Source organism: Cricetulus griseus, assembly GCF_003668045.3.
Source record: "Cricetulus griseus strain 17A/GY chromosome 1 unlocalized genomic scaffold, alternate assembly CriGri-PICRH-1.0 chr1_1, whole genome shotgun sequence".
Lineage (NCBI taxonomy): Eukaryota > Metazoa > Chordata > Mammalia > Rodentia > Cricetidae > Cricetulus > Cricetulus griseus.
In genome coordinates, this window is record NW_023276807.1 from 139,124,819 (window position 1) to 139,147,124 (window position 22,306).

The following is a 22,306-nucleotide window of genomic DNA, read 5'->3' on the forward strand; positions in this document are numbered from 1 at the left end:
TCACAAATGTGGGTGCCTTCGTATTTGGGGCATAGATGTTCAGGATTGAGACTTCATCTTGATGGACTTTTCCTGTGATGAGTATGAAATGCCCTTCTTCATCTCTTTTGATTGATTTTAGTTTAAAGTCTAATTTGTTAGATATTACGATTGCTACACCAACTTGTTTCTTGAGCCCATTTGATTGGAAAATCTTTTCCCATTCTTTTACTCTGAGGTATCGGCTGTCTTTGAAGTTGAGGTGTGTTTCTTGTAAACAGCAGAAGGATGGATTCTGTCTTCGTATCCATTCTGTTAGCCTATATCTTTTTATGGGTAAGTTAAGACCATTGACATTTAGGGATATTAATGTCCATTGTTCATTGGTTCTTGTTTGTTTTGGATTTATTGTTGGTGGTGTCATTGTGTGTGGATTTCACCCTCCTACTTCTTTTTGTGTTTGGTAAAATTAGATTATCTATTGCCTGTGTTTTTGTGAGTGTAGTTATGTTCGTTGGGTTGGAGTTTTCCTTCCAGAACCTTCTGTAGTGCTGGATTTGTGGATATGTATTGTTTAAATCTGTTTTTGTCATGGAATATCTTGTTTTCTCCATCTATAGTGATTGAAAGTTTTGCTGGGTACAGTAGTCTGGGTTGACATCCATGCTCCCTTAGTGCTTGTATGGTATCTATCCAAGATCTTCTGGCTTTCAGAGTTTCCATTGAGAAGTCGAGTGTGATTCTAATTGGTTTGCCTTTATATGTTACTTGGTCTTTTTCCTTTGCTGCTCTTAATATTTTCTCTTTATTCTGTAAATTTGGTGTTTTGATTATTATGTGCCGGGGAGACTTCTTTTTGTGGTCCAGTCTGTTTGGTGTCCTGTAAGTTTCTTGTACTTTCATAGGCATATCCTTCTGTAGGTTGGGAAGTTTTCTTCTATGATTTTGTTGAATATGTTTTCTGTACCTTTGAGCAGTGTTTCTTCACCTTCTTCTATACCTATTATTCTTAGGTTTGGTCTTTTCATGGTGTCCCATATTTCCTGGATATTTTGTGTTAGGGATTTGTTGGACTTGAGGTTTTCTTTGGTTGATGAATGTATATCCTCTAGCGAGTCTTCAATAGCTGAGATTCTCTCTTCTGTCTCTTGGATTCTATTAGTTATACTCACGTCTTTAATTCCTGATCATTTATGCAGTCTTTCCATTTCCAGCATTGCCTCATTCTGTGTTTTCTTTATTGTGTCTATTTTTTCATGCTTTGAACTGTTTCAAGAGCTTCCTTCACTTGTTTGGTTGTTTTTTCTTGGGTTTTTTAGATTCCTTAAGAGATTTGTTTATTTCTTGAATTTTTTGGTTTGTCTTTTCCTCCATTTCGTGTAATTTTTTGCTTGCTTTTTCTTCTATTTCTTTAAGGGATTTTCTTGTTTCCTCTTTAAAGGTCTCTATCATCTTGCTGAGATAATTTTTGAGGTCCATCTCTTCTTTATGCACTGTGTTGGGCTTTTCAGATCTTGCTGGAGTGGAGTCCCTAGATTCTGGTGGTGTCATATTGGTCTTTCTGTTGTTGAGCAAGTTCTTATTCTGTCTTCTTCCCATATATTTTTCCAGTGAGTGCAGAGGTGTCTCTCTATCTCCTCTTGTTACCCAGTAGTGTGTGTGGGCCAGGAATTCAATGTGCGCAGCTCTGGATGGTCTTGCCTCTCCTGGTAGTCTCCTCACTCTGAAGGAGTTAGGCCTGCATAGGGATCAGGTGTGTGTGTGGGGGGGGACAGGAAGTAAGAGTGGGGTGTTTCCAGGCTCTGGGAGTTCCTCACTGCCTGGGCAGGTCTACCCCAAGCAGGAGCAGGCCCGGGGAGATCGGGGTGGATGGGCTTTGGAAGGGAGTTGGGTAAGAGCAGTGGATCACCCACCTAGTTGCGGAAAGGGAAGGAAGAGTAGCTTGTACCCAGATTCAGGGATCTCCTCCCTGCCTGGGGGTGGCTACTCCAAGCAGGCACAAGCCCGGGGAGATCTGTGTGAATGGCGCTTTGGACAGGAGTTGGGTAAGAGCAGGGGGTCACTCACCTAGTTGCGGATCGGTCAGCCCAATTTCAACATTTTTAATACGGACTTTGAATTACTTTTTTTTTAAGAGAAGTAGGAGCTAGGGCAATTGCACAGTAGATAAAGTGCTTACCATGCAAATATGCAAACCTGAGTTTGATCTCCAGCACCTACATCTAAAATGTTAGGCACAGAGGAAATGTGTGTAATCCCAGCCCTAGAGAGGACAGACAGTGGATCCCCATGGCTTGCTGGTTAGCTAACCTGACAAAAGAAATGCAATAGCAACAAATTTCAAATTACTTTATTGTGGTACATAACTTTGCTCATTTTATGTACATTATGTTCTTTGGGCATTTGTCTAACTGAATTGAATAAAAAATATGCAATGTAAACCTACTAATATTAGTATCTTTGTAAACTAAAGAGCTAAGAGTGCCTTGTTGGGCTGGAGAGATGGCCCAGTGGTTAGAAGCACTTGTTGCTTTTCAGAGGACCCCAGTTCAATTCCCAGGATTCACATGGTAGCTCACAGCTATTTGTTATTCCAGTTCTAGGGGTTCCAATGACCACACACAGAATATACATAGGCAAAACATCAGTTCACATTAAAGAAAGAAAGAAAGAAATCTCTTAAATAAAAGAGTTCCTTGTTACATTTAAAATAGATGGGAAGTTATCTCCCACCTTAGAGAGTTATCGGCATGTATGGTCAGATGTTCACAGTCTAAGGGCCATGTGGACTCATCTGTCCATTTTTCTTTGGAGACTAAGCATCAAAGTTACCAAGGAAGAACATGGTACACACAGACCTTCATATCACCACAGACCTGTGCTCCTCAACATCAGGAATCTTTATGACAAACCAAAGAACTAACCCAAGTAATGTCTTAGACCAGGTACAGTGACAGAAGCTGAACCCAGATAAAGCAAAACTGAGCCTAACTGGAAAGAGGAAAAATTGGCAATCTGACGAGATATCCAATATCAACTTTTTTGAAGAGCCAACACTGTCAGGCTGGTGAGTAATTTTCTGATAAATTGGTATTTTCAGAAGCTGCAAAGGAATGTGTTAGCGATAAAAATGCATTCTTTCACCTTCTAACTAGTCAGGAAGTCAAAAGCCAGACATTAATACAATTCTAGAAAACATCATCTCAAATTCACCCAGCATACACTCTTGACAAGTCTAAAGTGGAAACATGCAGATGACTGCTGCCTTGTCACTAGACAGAAGTCCATAAACACATCTGTGGAGGAAGCATTCAAGTCTGACTGCAAAGACACACAAACACTGAACCTGTGCCAAAAGTCCAGACTCGGCCGCTAAATTGGCTGTGTAGGTTTATAAATATTTTTCTTTTCTCTTTTCTCTTTTTCCAAAATAATTTGCCTACACCAATAGTGAGAGTGATTGCCACAGAGCTGTACCTAGCTTTGCCAAAGCTCAGCATTAATATTCATTGGCTTCAGATTTTTTTCCTGTTTTTTTTTTTTTTTTTTTTTTTTTTTTACTTACCCATCCCAGTTCAGATTTGGCTATCACTAAACATTAAGATTATATGTACACATATATGTGCATTATATATTATGCACAATAAACACATCCATATTGTGCTCTGTGTTTGCAATTTTATATAGACAGCATTGTATGTTCATGGAAAAGTATTGATCCACATGAAATGTGTGGTGGGTTGAAAAAAAGTAGCCCCCCCCAGGGGAGTAACTATTAGGAGGTATGGCCTTGTTGGAGGAAGTATGTCATTGTGGGGGAAGGCTTTGAGGTTTCCTATGCTCTGAATACTGCCCAGTGTGACTGTCAGTCAATTTCCTGCTTCCTGAGTGTTGGGATTAAAGGCACTTCTCAGCATAAATAAATTTTTTTTAAATTTTCAAGACAGGGTTTCTTCTCTGTGTAGCTTTGGAGCCTTTCCTGGAACTCATGCTGTAGACCAGGATGGCCTCGTACTCACAGAAATCCACTTACCTCTGCCTCCCAAGTGCTGGGATTAAATGCATGTGCTACCACCACCCAGCATAAATAAATATTTTTAAACCCTACCAGAAGATCAGATATTTATTTTTTAAAGACTTATTTATTTATTATGTATACAGTGTTCTGCCTGCATGTATGCCTATGGAACAGAAGATAGCACCACATCTCATTACAGATGATTGTGAGCCACCATGTGGTTGTTGGGAATTGAACTCAGGACCTCTGGAAGAGCAGCCAATGCTCTTAATCTCTGAGCCATCATCTCTCCAGCCCAAGACCAGATTTTTTTTTTTAAGTTTTAAGGATTTTATTCCTACCCTTTTGTTACTGATGTTTGGTTTATTGTATTGTGTACAAATATTATCACTCATGCAATTTTCAGAAAGTCATTGACAGTTGTGGCTAGAATAGCAGACACTCTATTCAGGCTGTGCTGACTTCAGAAAACAAGCTTTAGCTTTCTAAGATACACATTTTCCCATATGCTATAATATATCTATATTCTATATATTGTCAAAGGTAAGACCAGATATTTTGACACACTAAGAAAATGGCTGTCTGGGAGTATGGAGGTTTGAATGAAAATGCCCCCCATACGATCATAAGGAGTGGTTCAACTAGGAGGTATGGCCTTGTTGGAGTAGGTGTGGCCTTCTTGGAGGAAGTGTTTCACTGGGGATAGGCTTCCAGGTTTTGGAAGCTCAAGCCAGGTCTAATCTGGATGTAGAACTCTCAGCTACCTCTCCAGCACTATACCTGTGCACTGCCCTGCTTCCTGCCATGATGTCAATGGACTACTCTGAACTGTGTGCCAACCCCAGTTAAATGTTTTCCTTTACAAGGGTTGCTGTGATCATGGTGTCTCTTCACAGCAATAAAAGCCTAACTAAGACAGGGAGTTTCAAGTACTTCATAATAATGGATGACTCTCTGCTGGATCACATGATGCAAAAAACCAGCACCATGACTTGGATTAAGAATCCCAGCCCTAGCCGGGCATTGGTGGTGCACGCCTTTAATCCCAGCACTTGGGAGGCAGAGGCAGGCGGGTCTCTGTGAGTTCCAGACCAGAGTTAGTTCCAGGACAGGCTCCAAAACTGCACGGAGAAACCCTGTCTTGAAAAACAAAAACAAAAAAAAGCTCAGTCCTCTGATCTCTCTTCTTCTTCCAAAGGTGAGGGAAGCCGAAAGCCTCGACTGTCCACAGACTGCATCATCACTCTCCAATAAAGCATTTGACTAATTTTTGCCTTGTGCTCCATAGTTTTGCCATTATCCTATACTTATAGTTAAAGTTTTCCTCGCTCATATGTCCTAGTTAGGGTTATTATTGCTGTAATGAAACACCATGACCAAAGAAATTTAGGGAGAAAGGGGTTTATTTGGCTTACTCTTCCATGTCACTGTTCGTTATGCAGTGGTTCTCAGCCTATGGGTTGTGACCCTTTTGGGGGTTGCATATCAGATATCCTGCATATCAGATATTTATATTACAGTTCATAATAGTAGCAAAATTACAGTTTTGAAATAATAAGGAAATAAATTTTATGGTGTCACCAGAACACAAGGAACTGGATTAAAGGGTCATGGCATTAGGAAAGGTTGAAAACCACTGGTTCTCAATGACATTATCAAAGGAAGTCAGGACAGAAACTCAAGCAGGGCAGGAACCTAGAAGCAGGAACTGCTGCAGAGGCCACAGAGGCTCTTTACTTGCTTGCTCATCATGGCTTGCTCAGCCTGCTTTCTTATAGAACCTATGACCACCAGCCCAGGAATAACACCACCCACAATGACTGGACCCTCCCATCAATTACTAATTAAGAAAATGCCCTACAGGCTTTTGTATAGCCCAATCTTATGAAGGCATTTTCTCAACCAAGTTTCCCTCCTCTCAGATCACTACTTCTTGTGTCAAGTACACATAAAACTAGCCAGCACATCATCCTTAAGGAACATCTACCATCACAGGCTAAACACACTGTTGCACTGCTTTGACATTTCACAGAAAGGTGTATGCATAACATCAACTCGGCTTGAACATCTTTCACATGCACGACACTTAACTCAGTTGAGGATATGATGTAGCTGTGGTGATATCTTGCTTGTACAAATAAAGCCTGTCTGAGGGTCAGAGAATGGAACTTGCCACTAGCTAACCATAGAGGTCTGGGTGTCTGTACAGACAGACAGGAAGTAAGGTATCTTGGCAGAAACAGGAAATTGTGTTCTTGTCTGCTGAGACACTAAGGTGTGCCATGGCTTGCTCCTCTCTGATCTCTCAGCATTTCCCTCTGTATCTGTACAGACCTCCAGACCTCTACAGTTAGCTAGTAGCAAGTGCCATTCTCTGATACTCAGACAGGCTTTATTTGTACACGCAAGATATCATGCGTGTCTCTCACATGTAGTCTCTCACCAAAGCATTAGTAACATGACTAGGAAGGAAAGCTAAGCAATGATAATTAGGAAACAATTAGTGTGGGATGAGACAATTGAAAATTCTAGCTAGACCCTTCAAAATGCAAACCAGCAGCATTGTGTTTCAATATGGCTTGCAGATCTTCCAGATAGTACTTACTGCCAGTTTTTTTAAGATTTATTTTTATTTATGTGTATATGTGTATGCCTGCATAAGTTTATGTGCACCACATGCAAGTAGATGCCCACAAAGGTCAGAAGGTGTCAGATACCCTGGGACTAGAGTTACAGTTATAAGCTCCTGATGTGGGTCTTAGGAATTGAACCTAGGTCCTCTGCAGGAGCACCAAGAGCTCTTAAACCACTGAACCATCTTTGTATTCTTATTGTTGCCAGATTTTTCAGAAAAAAACAGATGTCATATGTATAAAGGTTGTGGCTGCATAATGTAAGGGCTTCTCCATGTGTTTCTATGATGACTATTTTGTCTTTTATTTTTAGTTGTTTTGAAAGTCACATAGATTACATACTTTCTAAATCAAGATCTCATCAGTAAAGCTGAAGCAAACATGGGCGGGGGGTGGGTGGATTATGACATTTTTCTTCCCTTTTTATTTAATTTGTAGTCAATTATTACATTTTTATTTGTTGATTCCTTCAGTTCAGCATGGCAATGTTGATATTACATGACATGGAATCCATATGTTATGATGATTTAAAAAATCACATAGCATTTTCCAAGACTTTAAGTAGCCATGGAAGCTTATCTTGGCCTAGCAGACAAAACTAAGAAGTGTTGACAAGTAGGACACATCTTGTACTTGGCTTTCTGAACAAAATCCAGCTCTGTCAAGTAACAGTAGATTAGCATAGTGGGTACTGACACTTTTGGTCCCCACCTGTGGCAGAAGTAATGGCTTCATTAGTGATTCCTCTCTGGACTTCTGTGTAAACATGATTTTCATGCATTAACAAGGAACTTTGATATTTGCAGATAAATTTGTCCTTCATTTATGTAAACTTTCTATGGTTTTTAAAATATAAAGTAACTTGTGAAGGTATGAGTTGTTGTCTGACATCAATGGATCAAAGTTTGGGGGCTATGGTATTTGGATGAGATATCCCCCATAGTCTTAGGTGTTTGAGTACTTGGTCTCCAGTTGGTGACCAAGTTTAGGAAGCTTGGGGAGGTACAGCCTTGCTGGAGGATCTGTGTTCCTAGAAGCAGGCTTCAAGGTTTCAAAAGTCTGGCACCATTCCTAGTTTGCTCTCTCAGCTTCTTGTTTGTGGTTTGGGCTTTTAGCTGGTTCTGCTGACATGCCTGACTGCTGCCATAGTCCCCTGCTGTGATGTTGAGGGACTCTTATATCTCTGGAACTATAAGCCCAAACAAACCCTTCCTTCTAAAAGGTCATTTGCCATAGTCATTTGTCATGACCTACATTGCTTAGGGATTGACCTATCTGGGGCAACAGAGAGTGAGAAAAAGAGACACACTTACAGAAAAGCTGGGATTGAGTGGATGGTTCACTCTGATGGAAATGCACCAGCATCAACCCAAAAACTCAATACATTTGTTTTATGCATCTGAATTGAGAAGGTGGGTTCATTGTGAATAGCTGAACTAGGAGGCAGGCTTAGTCTCTGTAGCAGAACTCTGTAGGAGAGCAGAGCCCTCTCCCTAGAGGAGTCATAAGAAAGGAATTGTATAATTCCTTACCTCAAGCTATTGACCAAACATCCATCAGCAATCCAAGGGAAGCATCACCTTGATACTGGAGGTAGCAAATAAAAACTTTGGAGTTATCTGGCCCAGATAAGACTCAAAGCATCCTTTCACCCTGATGTTGACAGTGCTTCTCAGGAGCCAACCTAAGCAAGGAATTCAGCACTCATTCCTATCACATGAAGAGGGGGAAGAAAAGTAGAGAGAGGAGGAGGAGGAAGAGGAAAAGGAGGAGAAAGAGAAGGAGAGGGAAGAGGAGATGGAGAGGAGGAGAAGGAGGAGAGGAATGGTGATGACTTGTTTCAGGCAGAAACGTGGTTACACATATTACATATGTACGATGTGCCTACTTGAGGACCAAGACATTTCCTCTATTGTGAAGAAACATGCTGGCTGATCCTGAAGAGGCAAGCAAAATTGGAAGGGAAATGTAGGACTGCAAAGGTACAATGTATAGGTTAAAGGATTGTTTCCTCCTCTTTCTCCCCCTCCTCCTCCTCTCCCTCTTTTCACCTCTGCTCTCTAATGTTAGCAGTAGAACCCAGGGCCATGTACTCACTAAACAAGCGCTCTGCCACTGAGGTAAAACCTTGCTATTCTGCATTTCCAAGAAGCTTCTTACTGGTCCATATAACATTCAGGTCCCCTTTTCTGACATGACACTTGCCCTGGTTAGTCATCCAACAGTATTGCATTTGTCCATTTTTCTTACTTAGTTCTAAGGACAGAAAAGGAAGGTAACAGCCACTGTTGTCAAGCCTTAATACTCTGAGACCTCCTTAAATGTAACATGAAAAGATTCCTACATCATCTTGTGATGTCAATGAACATTGTAATACTCATGTGCACATATATTTTCGTATCGTAAAATCTGATTTATTATGCTTCTATCATAAGAAATTTCCCTCAGTCACCCAAACTTATATTACAACAAAGTCAAATATCCTTAAAGGGACCAGAAGCTCTGCAAGACGCTACTTATTCCCTTCTTAGTCACCAAACAAATCACATTTACTCTGGTTTTATGATCAATTTCACTTTATTGCCTTCTAATTCTTCATAAAACACCATCTCAAGCACAGTGTACACACTTACACCTGAATGCATGTGATCCCTCAACAATGCAAGTGGCTTGAAAGTGAGACATATAATTCATTTTTACAAAGATTATTACAGAAAAGGAGCATCTGTGAGGGGAAAAAACGGATCCTGACACAGACATGGTAGTCAATTCATGTCCTTGCACACGACCCATTGTGAAAAAAATCCCAGGGTTAGATGTTTCTTTAATTGTGGTACTGAACAATGGACTTACGCCACCCATCTACACACATTTTTCTGTTAGAAAAATTTCCCAGATGAATCTTTTTTCTTCCAGTTTTCAGTTGTCTCTAGTCAAGCGCTCAAAAAGATTCTGAGATGTGCATGTTTCCGCTGATGTCCAGCTTTTCAGTCCTGTGGAGACTCTGTGGTCTCACTCTCTCCTCCAGGCTCTTCAAGAGCTGAAAATTCTGTTTCAATAAGTGGTTTCAGAAATTTCTCCACCTTAGTTAATCTTTGCTTGAGTTTCTGCTGCATCGATTCATATTCAGCCAAGATGCGGGCAAATCGTGTTTGCAGGAGGTCGACTGACCCCTCCATTCTCGTGACCTTCTCTTCCAGGTCTTTAGGGTCACTGCCCAGATTTGCAATGTTTACATCCAGTAGACCATCTTTCATTAAGATCTGCCTCCCTTTTTCCTCCAGCATAGTTTTGGCATCTGGGTACTCCGTCAGAGCTTCCATGAGGTCATCTTTTGAGAGGCAGAACAGGTCTGAGTAGCCAATGCTTTTAATATTGGCTGTCCTGCGGTTGCCAGCCTTGCTGCCTTTGATATTGAGAATGCTGATCTCACCGAAGTAGCTGCCATCACTCAACACCACAAACTGTGTGATTCCATCATCGGCTACCACAGCAAGTTTGCCTTCTTTTATGATGTACATCTCTCGCCCAATGTCCCCTTTCTTGCATATGTAATCTCCAGGACTGTACACCTGGGGTTGTAGTTTCAACACCAACTCCACCAACAGACCAGCTTCACAGTCAGCAAAGATTCGTACCTTTTTCAATGTGTCTAAATGAACATTGATAGCAATTTCTGCCCTTAGTTTGTCAGGCAGGTATCTTAAGACCTCTTTCTCATCAACTGTTTTTTTGTTGGTCCACAGGTAGTCGAACCATTTAATAACCCTCTTTTCCATATCTTTACTCACATTTCGGAAATTCATGTATTGTTTGATAGCATCAACTCTTGCTTGAAATTCTGCCCTGGCTGCATTCATATTGGAAATCATGGAACCTATGTTACCGACAATGGTGGCAAAAATCAAAACTCCAATTAAGAAGTCAACCACCACAAAGACATACTCAGAATCCAGCACAGGAGGTGGAGTTTCACCAATGGTTGTCAGAGTCAGTGTAGACCAATAAAGGCTATAGACATATTTTCTAGCCAAACGGCCAAACTCAGGGTCATTAACATCAGGGTAGACCCATGTGTCATTCCCAAATCCAATAGCCTTCGAGATGGAGTAGTACACACAAGCATTCCAGTGGATAATAATGACAATGTACATGACGAGGTTGGAAATCCTAAAGATGTTCGGATAGTTGGTCCTTGTTTCTGTCCGCTGGAAGAACTCAAACATTCGAGAGATCCTTAGTAGCCGGTTTAACCTAATTTCTGGATAGTTCCACCCCATCTTGAAATACAGCAGATCAGTTGGGACCACTGACAGAACATCAAGTTTAAACTGCAAGTTTGCTTTATACTTCTCTATGAGTTTTATCTTGTCTTTCACTAGCAATCCTTGTTCCAGATAACCTACAAGAGAAAAGAGAAAAGCCAGACTGTTTCTGCTTGCTATGCCACTGTGTTTTTTTTTCTGTAGTAACTATTAGCTTTGTTTGGGGCAAAATAAGAATACTTTTCAGTAAGTATACCTTCAGTTATACAATAACTCCTAAGACCAATCCTATGTGTGATTATAGAAGAGTCTATTATAAAAATAGAAAATTGACACTTTTTAGTGTAAAAGTAATACACAGATAGATAAATAGGTAGATATATAGAGTGATTGATTAATTGATTGATTGATTGATTGATATATGATTTTACCCATTCAGGTAAAATCATTTATTTGATGAATTGCATTTATATTCTAAAGTATAATTATAAGTTACACATATGGCTCCTGTCCTCAATTTCTGGTACACTTCTGTTAAAATCCTTATGATTTCCTGAGAAACCAAAGTGCTAGTTGTATCTTTTGTTCTCATATTTGGTCTTGGCCTCAGCTCCAGATGCAGAAGTCCAGAGTGCTTTGAGTTCCTTGGTTAGTAAGAGTGTCTTTGTTCTATGAGCCAACTTTTTATACACTCTTAGATGGGACTGGTCACCAAAAACATTGTTTACAAACTTGACATTTTCAGCCTCCATCCCCACTTCCTCCAGGGGAGGAGAAGCTGGAGAGGAACTTAATATTCTGTTATCACTATATGATAAAGCCTTCCATAAAAAAATCATTGACTATGGTGGTGAGAGGGCATCTAAGTAAGAGGGCCAATGTAGGGTATTAGAAGGATGTCATAACCCAACTCTATGAGGATAAAAGCTCCTGCTGGCAAGTCCTTCCACACTTGTACTCTGGACCTCTGCATCTACCTGTTCATCTATACTTTTTAATCACATCCTTTATTAATAGAATAAACTATCAAATGTGGTTTTGGGGGGTTCGGTGAGCCATGCTAGCCAATAGCTGGGCCTAAGAAGGGATTGTGGGAACCCTAATGGATAGCTATTTGATCAGAAACTAAAGTTGAGTCGTGTCTCTGACATCTGAATTCAGGAAGAGACTCATGAGACCCAGCTCTTAATCACTAACTCTGATTAGCTTTAGAACCAATGAAATTGTAGCTGGTGTTGTAGATGCTTAATAACTCAGGCTATTCCCTGACAGACTCCTAGGCCTGCTGTCAGAGTATGAGTACCTGCCCTATTATCTCACTGTGCCATGTGTTTCACCTTCAGTGTAAAATATGAATCTCTCTTCAGACTGCCTTTTCACATCTTACTATTGTCCTCCAGTCTGCCCTTCTTCACCTAGGATCTTCTGGGCTGTTACTGCAGGCCTTGTGTGTTGAAGCCTTGTATGAGGAAAGGAGTTTGATTCTTATCCTACAGTGGAGGAGCTGCAAACAAGCTCTGGCAACTGAGCACTGCACTGACATTTAGGGAGCAATGTAGTCAGACTTTCTCTGTCCTACCAGCCAGCTCCCAAATAAATACATGGAGACCTATTAATTATAAAAGATCAACCAATAGCTTAGGCTTGCTACTGACTACTTTGACAACTTAAATTAACCAAGACGCTTCTTTGTGCCTTTTAAAGTACCTCCATGTATGGCAGCAATTGCCCTTTATCCACTGAGATTTACTAAATATTTTGGTTCTTTATTCTTCTGCCTTGAATAAACCCAATGACTAGGATAATGGAGGAAAACTACTGCACTTGATCTTAGCCAAAAGGCCGAGAAGCGATGGATGGAGGAAAACTACTAATTCACACTCAGAAGGTTACTTAGAACTGGCTGCTCTTCCAGGGGACCTGAGTTCAATCCCCAGCACCCACATGGCAGCTCATAACAGTCCATAACTCCAGGCCTAGGGGATCTGACACCCTCTTCATGCCTTCTTGGGTATTGTATGCACATAGTACACAGACACACATGCAGGCACAACACCCATATACATAAAATAAAAGTAAAAGTTAAAAAAATTAAGGTGTCCTAGCAACAAGTGGGAACATGTCACTGGTGTTTTAAACTGAGGTTGTGAGTTTACCTTGAAGAACAGTTAGGTATAGAAATTTCATTATATGGTAGAGATAAAAGCAAGAAATTTCAGAAGACCCAAAGCAGAGCACACCTACCTGTCCTTGTTCGTACAAACATATCAACAAGGTAGACTATGTCCGATATGTAATCAAAAATGAGCCAGTATTCTAGGTAATCAGACTGAAGTTCATCAAAACATGCTCTATAAAAGAAAACAATGTATAAATAAAATGAAGTGGAGACAAATTTAAATAAAAGACCCCTTTGTGTTTTCATGGTGAGACATACAACATGCTAAAGAAGGGTCTTTAGAATACATTTTTATCAATCACAGCTTTCCAAAATCCTTCCTTTGATGGTTTTGATTAGTTTCCTCACACTTCTCAATTCTAACATCTTTTCCATCAATACTGGTTGGGTTTGTATAGACATCATATAAGAATTAATTGGGCATGGTTCCTCATACCTTTAATCCTAGCACTTGGGAAGCAGAGGAGGATCTCTAAGTTCAAGGCCAGCCTGATCTACAGAGAGAGTTCCAGGACAGCCAGAGCTGCACAGAGAAATCTCATGTCAAACAACAACAACAAAGAATAAATTGTTTCAGCTGGGAATATACTCCCATTGGTAAGGTGTTTGCTGTGCAAGCATGAGGATCTGAATTCAATCCTCAGAACCCACGTTAGCAACAGCAAAACTGCCATGTTGGCACATGCTCATCATCCCAGCTCTAGAGAAGCAGAGAGGAACATACCCCCATGTTTCACTGTCCAGCCAGCTTAATCATATTGGCAAGTTCCAGGTCAGTTAGAGACTCTATCTCAAAATATAAAGTAGATATCATCCTGAGGACACACAAGGCTGACTTCTGGTCTCTATACACATATGCATTATATTGTGCACCCTCACAAAATACCCCACATAGATACATAAAATAATAAATGGCTTAAAGCTAAAGTCAAATCTCACTGGGTAAAACTCAGTGATCACAAAGTTTGTATTCTCTATCTGTAGCCAAAAGTTTAAAAAAAAATGTTCCTACACTTGAACAACTGAGATGTTTCTAAAAGAATACCAGATCTTTTATTGTTTTCCATATGGACAATATTTTTCTTCTGATAAGCCAAGAACTATAGTCTTTCCCAATGACTGAATTCCATGAAGGAACAATCAGAAGTTTGAAAGAACCCTTGTGCTCTCATCCCCATCCTATTCCAGGATTGTCTGTCTAAGTACATTGAGAATCAAAGACATCCTCAGGAAAATACACTGAAAATCAGTCAGCCACTTTTTCCAACATGATGTAGGGAAAAGAAGTTTGCCTCAAAGAGTCCTAGGTCAAAGTATGTTGGCAGTAGACTTCTAAGTGTTTTGAAATCCACAGAAAAAAATATATATGTAAACCTTGCAATAATCATCGTCCAGTTGTACATCACAGGTAAAGTGATACAAAACAGCCAATTGTAGTATGTGTTTCCTGAAGGATCAATAACTACGACTTCTTTCTTCTCCCTGGCAACAGTTAGAAATAAAGAGGAAAATTATTAAGAATCAGGAATATTTGTATTTACCATATCAAACATGGTTATAACCATCACCTGTGATTAATATAGTAGAAGATGTATCCCCTTGACTTAGGAAGATTAGCTCAATAATTATATTCACTATAAAAAAAACTAGTTAGTTAGTGAAGGATGAATAGCTAAATCACCAGTCCTACATTGAACTATATGTTAGAATTTTATTAAAGCCCTATATTTACTACAATGATGCTGTCAGTTCTACCCACAACCACTTAGTGCAAATAGTGACACAAATCACTGAAAACTATAGCTTTTCCAACCATCCTAAGGTTAAGGTTGATAGAATGGTGACTTTGCCATCAATTCCCTTCTCCTATCGGGAATCGAATTGGCTGTGAACTACTCCAAAATGTTAATGAGATTACAAAGTTTTTGTTTTGGTCTTTACAGACTGATGAGCTCCTAGGTACCCTGGGATCATTAACCTCAATATTTAATGGGAAGTTTTTCCTTCAGCGATGCTTGTGAGAGAGAATTAGCCAATGCAGCAAAAATCCTTAATTAGAAAATTCATACTTGCTATTTTTAAGGACCCTAGAAGAAAGTTTTCAATCTCTTTTGATAGCAGTTTATACCAAATGTTTGTTCTTAAGTATCTAAGGGCATTTGCCTTTACCTAGGGCTCTTTGCTACAAAGACTTTCCTATGCTTTGGGAAATTTTTCCTATACCTAAAACCCATTACAAGTCCATGTCTGTTTGCTATGCCAATTAAAAAAATATTTACTCTTCTTTCTTATCTTTGCTTTTCTCTTCCTTCTTTTTCTTCTCTTTTTCCTTGTCCTTCTTCTTTTTCTTCTCTGGGTCCTTCTTATTTTCATTTTTATCATCTGCCTTGCTGGAAAAGTTGAGTATGCATTGTTACCATATGCAAATAATACAAGGCAGAGAAACATATAGGGGCATTCATGCAAAGTCTGGCTTACCTCTTCTTTTCCTTTTTCTTTTTCTTTTTTTCTTTTGGGTCTCTAAAGAAAAACAGCATCTGTCACATAATCACATTACTTCAACCCCAGTTTCTTTCTACTTTCCTCTCCATTGAGCAAAGATTCTCAGCCTTGCACACAAAGTTCTGCCACAATACCCAAAATCCAAAAGGGTGGCTAAAATCAAACAGGCATCCAGACAGATAAGCGAAACATGTCCAGGTTAACAGAAAACAAAAGTCAAAAAGGACAGACTAAGTTATTATGTAAAGAAATTCACTAGTTAAGAAATAACAGCTTCCAAATGAACATCCAGACTTCTAATATATAAAATAATGTTTTTTTATTTTAAGCTTTTGATACTGTTCACATATAATCTTAAATTAAAATATCAAGAATCTCAAGAAAATGTCATGAATTCTTTTTCAAGGAAATAATCTTGATGACAGCATTTTTTTCATGAATAGTAAAAAGACCTTTGGTCATTCAATCAGGTCTTGAGGTTGGACAGTAATCCAGAATATGATCAAATAGTAGATCTGAGATGCAACGTAAACCACAGGGAACAAATTAGCTGCTGAGAAGGTGGATCAGCACCCACCCCTCACTGCCTACCAACAGTTATATATGTAGTTTCTTTTTAGGAGTTGCTGTTGGGGCATAGATCATAGATAGGTTGGGTTGGAAACACCAAGTAGGCTATATCTATACCATGCAACCATCGACAGGTGGCATTAATCTCCCCAGTGGCACAGCTTCAAGTACCATTCAGCCACTCACTTTCTATGAAAAAAAATATGACTAACTTAATATGTGAAAACTTGCAAAGGCCCTTAACTGATTGGTTAAGGATCTACATGGGAAAAAAACTGGATGATCAGGCAAAGTAGTTCTAGGGGAAAGGCAAACTAACAGACTCATGGGCACAATGTTTGAAAATCTTTGTATGCTATGTCAGGGAAGAACTAAGTAAGACTGCATGATTCAGCTAGCTGATAAATCCAGCCTTCATTGTGGCATCCCGAGTGCTGGCACAATGTGGGTATGAATACAGCTTCCATAGCAACAAAAATAAAGGCCATGTTTGCTCACACACACGGATGGCCTCCAGCTCACTGAGGCTGGTGTTGACCATCCAGCCTTCCAGTTACAGAACATTTGAATTACATATGTAGCATTGCCATTATAATGTAAGTCCCATGTTTAGCTCTTAAGGAAAGCAGTCACTTGATGGCAGATTAACTTCATTGGATCCTTGCCAACAGAGAAAGGACATCAAATCTGTTGATGCTGATTTGTATTGATATATATATATATATATATATATATATATATGCAAACTTGACAAGTATCATTGTTTAGGTGTTTATAAATTATGACCCACCTTACAGAATACTTTGCAGCATCACTTCGGGTCTACTTTATAGAAAAAGAAATGTGGAATTGGATACTGTCTTAGTTAGGGTTACTATTGCTGTGATGAAACACCATGACCAAAAAACTAGACAGGGAGGAAAGAGTTTATTTGGCACCAGGCAGTGTGGTGGCACACGCCTTTAATCTCAGCATTTTGGAGGCAGAGTCAAGCAGATCTCTGTGAGTTCAAGGCCAGCCTGGTCTACAGAGTGAGTGCCAGGATAGACTCCAAAGCTACACAGAGAAACCCTGTCTCAAAAAAAAAAAAGGAGTTTATTTGGCTTACACCTCCACGTCACTGTTCATCATCAAAGGGAATCAGGACAGGAACTCAAGCAGAACAGGATCCTGGAGGCAGTATCTGATGCAGAAGCCATGGAAGGGTGCTGCTTACTGACTTGCTTCCTATGGCTTTCTTATAGAACCCAGCACCACAAGCCCAGTAATGGCACCATCCATAATGGACTCCTCCCATCACACACACACACACACACACACACACACACACACACACACACACACACACACACACACACACACAACGCCAATCATTAAATAAGAAAATACCCTATAGGCCACATTTATGGAGGCATTTTCTCAAATGAAGCTCCATTCTTTCCAGTGACTATAGCTTGTGTCAAGCTGACATAAAACTAGCCAGCATAGATAATAAGTTTGGAATCCAATGGTCCTATCGTATGCTGCTCCACTCAGAAGTTTCTGACATGTTACAGGTATGGAGTGAGCTTCAGAAGGCACCCCTGAAATGCTGCTATGGAGTGCAGATTCCTGGAAGATGAGTTACTATAATCCAGGATATTATATGCAAAACGAGGAAAGAACGGTCATTAGGTGGTGCTCTGTGCCTATACATGAATAGAATGCACAGGTCTAGGAACCAAGGTGTTTAATTGGGGTACTTTACATAGGGAAAGTACACTCCCCAGCCCTGAACATCTAGGTTTTGTAGTTCTAGAGATCCTCTTTGATGAGAGAACATCTACACTCTGGCAAAGAGCACAGTTACAGTTCCATTAAACATTAATCTATGACTACTCCCTGGCAACTTTGGACTCCTCATTCCAAGAAACCAATTGGCAGAGAAGAATCACCAGACTGGAAAGTTTATGATGCTGATCATCAAAAGTAGGTAGTGCTGCTGCTATGCACTGAAAAGGTAGAAAAGCATCTGACAGGCCCATGATCCTATATGGTATCTTTTGGAATTCCCCAGCCCATCTTTGATAGTGAATGGACAAGTCTAGTAGCCACATCCCAAGGAAGGCATGGTGAGCAGCTAAATGTCTGCATTTCCCTAGACTGGAAGAAGTTCTGCACAAATGATGAGAGGGCTCTCAAATGAATAAAAGTAGGTAAGGAGTTTCTGTGTAAACCTCAAAAGCAAAAAGTTGTCAGAGATCTTTGTGCATCCCGTTGACCTTCCTCTCACATGCTTCAGCAGGACAAAAGAACATCCAGAACCCTGGGCAAGGGCAGCCCCATAGTTTTCTAGCTAAAAGAGTGGATGTGAGCAGGGCACACACAGGTGGGCTGTGAGGCTACAATTACACACAGGCTTCAGGTGTGCGTTCTCCACCCACCAAGAATTAGTTGCTGACAATTCAGTTTCTCCTATCCCTTGGAAAGAAGGCCTGGAAGAAGGAAACCACCATTTTAAAACTTATCTTCCAGCTTTCTAGGGCTGTTCTTAGTGAATTACTGTGTGTGACTGCAAAGGCCTGCTTCTATTAGCTGAGTGTGACACAAATTTGAAAACATATCTATGCTCCAAAACTCCCATAAGAGCAAACCTATCCTCTGAAATCGCTGTCCCCCTCTGCCCAATTAATTCTGCCACCCCTAAATCGCTTGCAGATGTCACTCCAAAGGGCACATCCCATAAATATTTGTACACAGACTCTATCTCAGAGGCTGCCTCCTGAAGAATGTGGCACAAGGTACATTGGTTCAGTGTTTCATGACCTTTGTCGTCTGTTCTGTCCTAAGGAAGGGCAATTGCATATATAACGTAGACCTTTAAAAAACATATTCAAGTAAATGAATAATATATATATATATATATATATATATATATATATATACTATTTTAATAGGAAGCAGCTGCATTTTAGCAAACATAAATAATAGAACGTCATCTCTATTAAATTAGTTCAAGTGCCAAGTATTAGCTATATCTCAAATTTGGATATTGCTAGTTTTTTACTTGCTTTCATTTTCTTCCACAGATGTACTTACTGGTCTTTGTTGCTGCTGTTGTTAACATTAAAAAGAGCCATAGTACCTGGCAAGTACTGTTCCCTGGAAAAGGAAAAACACACAGTGAGAGCACAATGGTCACCATGTTCATGGTTAGCAAACTGCCTTAAAAAAATGACTTACAGTTTTCTACTTCCTCCATAACATTGCCCAGATTACTATTTAAAAAGAACAGAACATCTGTGAAGCACAGCTTGCCATAAACCAGCACACTGAATCAAAGTGGCTAGTAAATGGCTATTGGTCAAGGTGCATACCAAAACTTAGTGTCATCTTTGGCCTTGAGTGAACCAAGATGGATGGCACTGACTTCCACCAAAAGACCCCAGATAGTCATAGAAGTCAAAAAGAGGGTGAATAAATACTTCAAAGAAATGCAATGGAAAGCTATTGTTAGTCACAGGAAGAAATAAAAAGAGGAGAAAAGATAATTAAAAGTAAAATAGATTGCATAGGATTGGAACTCCTGATCCATACTATACTACATTCCTTCAACCCTCAATGGCTTCAGGGTCTGTATTTGAACATGATTGCTTTAGTTCCCCTATGGACATTATATACTTTTCTGATATCACACTGTGTTTCCTGGGAGTAGGCTCTACCAGATACAGCAGTTTAGATAATGATAGCCCACCCTCTCATATGTAGTTGCTCCAGGACTCTGAAGTATGAATTCAAAAGAAACAGGAAATCAAGGGAATATGGGGAGCCAGACCCACCCAAGACTTTCTAAGAGGCCCTGATGAAAAGACAAAAGAGTCTTTAGTTCTCTGTCATTGTCCAGGAACAGACTTGGCAAGACAATTCTAAGACTGGAGCCAGTGCCTCAAAGGAGTCAAGATTGTAATATCTGAAGACCCAGCTCTTCCCCCTGGGTTGTGATTATCAGTCCTGAGACAGCTATATCTGTATCCTGTGCTCTTTGCCAACAATGTCTAATTTAGCTCTCTGTTGTCCTTGGCTATTTTCTTCCTGCAAATAGTATATATAATGCTATATGCAAATAGTATATATAATGCTGTACTTCTTTTTTTTTCAGTCCACTGTGTGTGATGTTTACGTGTCTATGATGTCTGCCTGTCTATGATGTCTGCCTGTATATGATGTGTGCTTGTATATGATGTCTGCCTGTGTATGATATCTGCTTGTCTATGATGTCATTCTGTCTATGATGTCTGCTGTCTAGGAGGTCTACCTATGGTGTCTGTCTGTCTATGAGGTCTGTCTGTCTATGATATCTGCCTACCTATGATGTCGGCCTGTCTTTGATGTCTGTTGTCAATGATGTCTATATTTCTATGTTGCCTGTCTGTGATGTTAAGCTGTCTGTGATGTCTGCCTGTCTATGATGCCTGCCTGTCTATGATGTCTGCTGTCTGTGATGTCAGCCTGTCTATGATGTCAGCCTGTCTATGATGTCAGCCTGTCTATGATGTCTGCCTGTATATGATGTCTGCCTGTGTATGATGTCTGTCTGTCTGTCTTTCATGTCTGCCTGTCTATCATCTCTGCTGTTTATGATATCTGCCTGTCTATGATGTCTGCCTGCCTGTCTCTGATGTCAATACTGTACTTCTTAATAAACTTGCTTGGCATAAGTCATCAGCTTGTGCAAGACCACCTGGCCCCATTTATTGCTTTTGTCTTCCCTATTTATCATCTCTATTTCCCATCCCTGGTCCTCTTACTTGATGTCCCAATGTTCAGGACCCTTATTCCTGCAGGTTCAGGTCCAAGAAAGTAATGGGGCAAGTTTCTGAAGAACAGGCATTAGTTTTAGGGAACATGATGGGGCATATTTATGTCTGGAAACCCTGTTGCCATCAGTAATTAGATATCAGCAGTTTTCCAAGAGAGGACAGATGTAAGGAACAGAAATAACAAGGTACTCATGAGATCTTGCAAAGTATCTCATTGTCAAGAGCAATTGTCAAGCCACTCTGTAGAAGGAACAGAAGTTTTTCATTTAAGTGACATTTAAAAGACACATTCTGGAGGGTGGATGACCCTGCTCACCTCTGGGATGGTCCTTGCCTTCTGTGTGAGCTGTTTCTAAAGAAAGAGTCCTCACTCTCTGCTTCAGACAGAGAGGCATTGTCGTCATCAGAAAAGGAGCTGCCATTCAAAGGGAAGCAGAGGTGAGTAGGATTCATGTTTTAACCAGCTTAGAGGAAGGCCACCGCTCAACCAGGTGAGCCCTCACTCCATCACTTTTCACCCCTCTTCAGACCAATCCACATGCTCAGTTAGAATGAGGAAGGAGCATAGCGTTCTACAGAGTGTGTGCCCAGTGAAGGCTAGGAATATACATACTCTAGACCTTCCACTTCACTGTTGTTTGATGCACTGGTCCATGTCAATGTTTATCCAATTTGAACTGGAGTATCTAATTTTAGGTTATTTTATGCATGCGAATGAACTGCCACTTCCTGATATTTCCTTCCATTAAAAGGAAATTCTATCACGCACACATATTCTATTCACTTACGGGTAACTATTTTAAATTATATTATTAGATTTCATATTCTATATACCTTTTCACATTTATGTATAGCAATGTCATCTATTTGGATTCTATATTTCCCATGAGGGAAAGCCCTATTTATGAGTAAAGAAGTATTTGTCACAGTCATAGGTGCTTCCATAAACTACCCATCGTCATATTCTTCATGAGATAGACAAGTTATGCTGTCCCAAAGTATAAATTCACTAAATTAAATATGATTTTTTTTTTTTTTTTGGTTTTTCGAGACAGGGTTTCTCTGTGTAGCTTTGGAGCCTATCCTGGCACTAAATATGAATTTTAAGGATACAAATTACAAAGATAAATTGAAATCAAACCTAGATAAGTTTTAAAAATAAAAAGGGGCTTGCATTAAAAACATGTGAGAGGTGCATAGATCACCTGCATGCTCCATTTTCCATGTGCCGGATTTCCTTTTCCATAGCCGGTACAATCGCATTGGGGATATTTACGAAGGAATGCCACGTACTGATAATACTTGTCTTCATGGTTAGTTTAATATCTGAGAAAAAACAAAGCTTGTTAATGAGAAGTTTT

General features: G+C 39.9%; 1 protein-coding gene and 1 long non-coding RNA gene across 5 annotated transcripts in view; one reads left to right on the plus strand and one right to left on the minus strand.

The window, feature by feature from the left end:
* Positions 1 to 22,306, plus strand: part of LOC103158615 — a 49,214-nt gene that overhangs the window by 8,233 nt on the left and 18,675 nt on the right. Inside the window, exons 3-5 of one of the 4 annotated variants that reach the window (XR_004772334.1) lie at positions 2,920 to 3,046; positions 17,939 to 18,114; positions 18,203 to 18,487. This is a non-coding gene — a long non-coding RNA (uncharacterized LOC103158615). Of the gene's footprint in view, positions 1 to 2,919; positions 3,047 to 8,296; positions 8,433 to 9,914; positions 13,536 to 17,938; positions 18,115 to 18,202; positions 18,488 to 22,306 lie in introns of those variants that run through there. The other 3 variants (XR_003480210.2, XR_003480209.2, XR_004772335.1) reach the window with 3 other exon arrangements.
* Cnga1 (cyclic nucleotide gated channel subunit alpha 1) lies at positions 9,618 to 22,257 on the minus strand. The gene is made up of 8 exons (XM_027390852.2): positions 22,151 to 22,257; positions 21,262 to 21,360; positions 19,225 to 19,287; positions 15,553 to 15,594; positions 15,354 to 15,464; positions 14,449 to 14,556; positions 13,140 to 13,246; positions 9,618 to 11,032 (listed from the first exon to the last, which is right to left on the minus strand). Exons 1-8 carry the CDS (start codon positions 22,255 to 22,257, stop codon positions 9,618 to 9,620), a joined length of 2,052 nt encoding a protein of 683 aa, XP_027246653.1.

Excerpts from the sequence above, each read along its gene's own strand:
- Cnga1 (XM_027390852.2), bottom strand. The coding sequence starts at position 22,257 with ATGAAGACAAGTATTATCAGTACGTGGCATTCCTTCGTAAATATCCCC. Across the intron at positions 19,288-21,261 it reads AGGCAAGGACCATCCCAGAG|GGAACAGTACTTGCCAGGTA; the intron begins GTGAGCAGGGTC and ends TTCCTTTTCCAG. Across the intron at positions 11,033-13,139 it reads GTTTGTACGAACAAGGACAG|GTTATCTGGAACAAGGATTG; the intron begins GTAGGTGTGCTC and ends TTTCTCTTGTAG.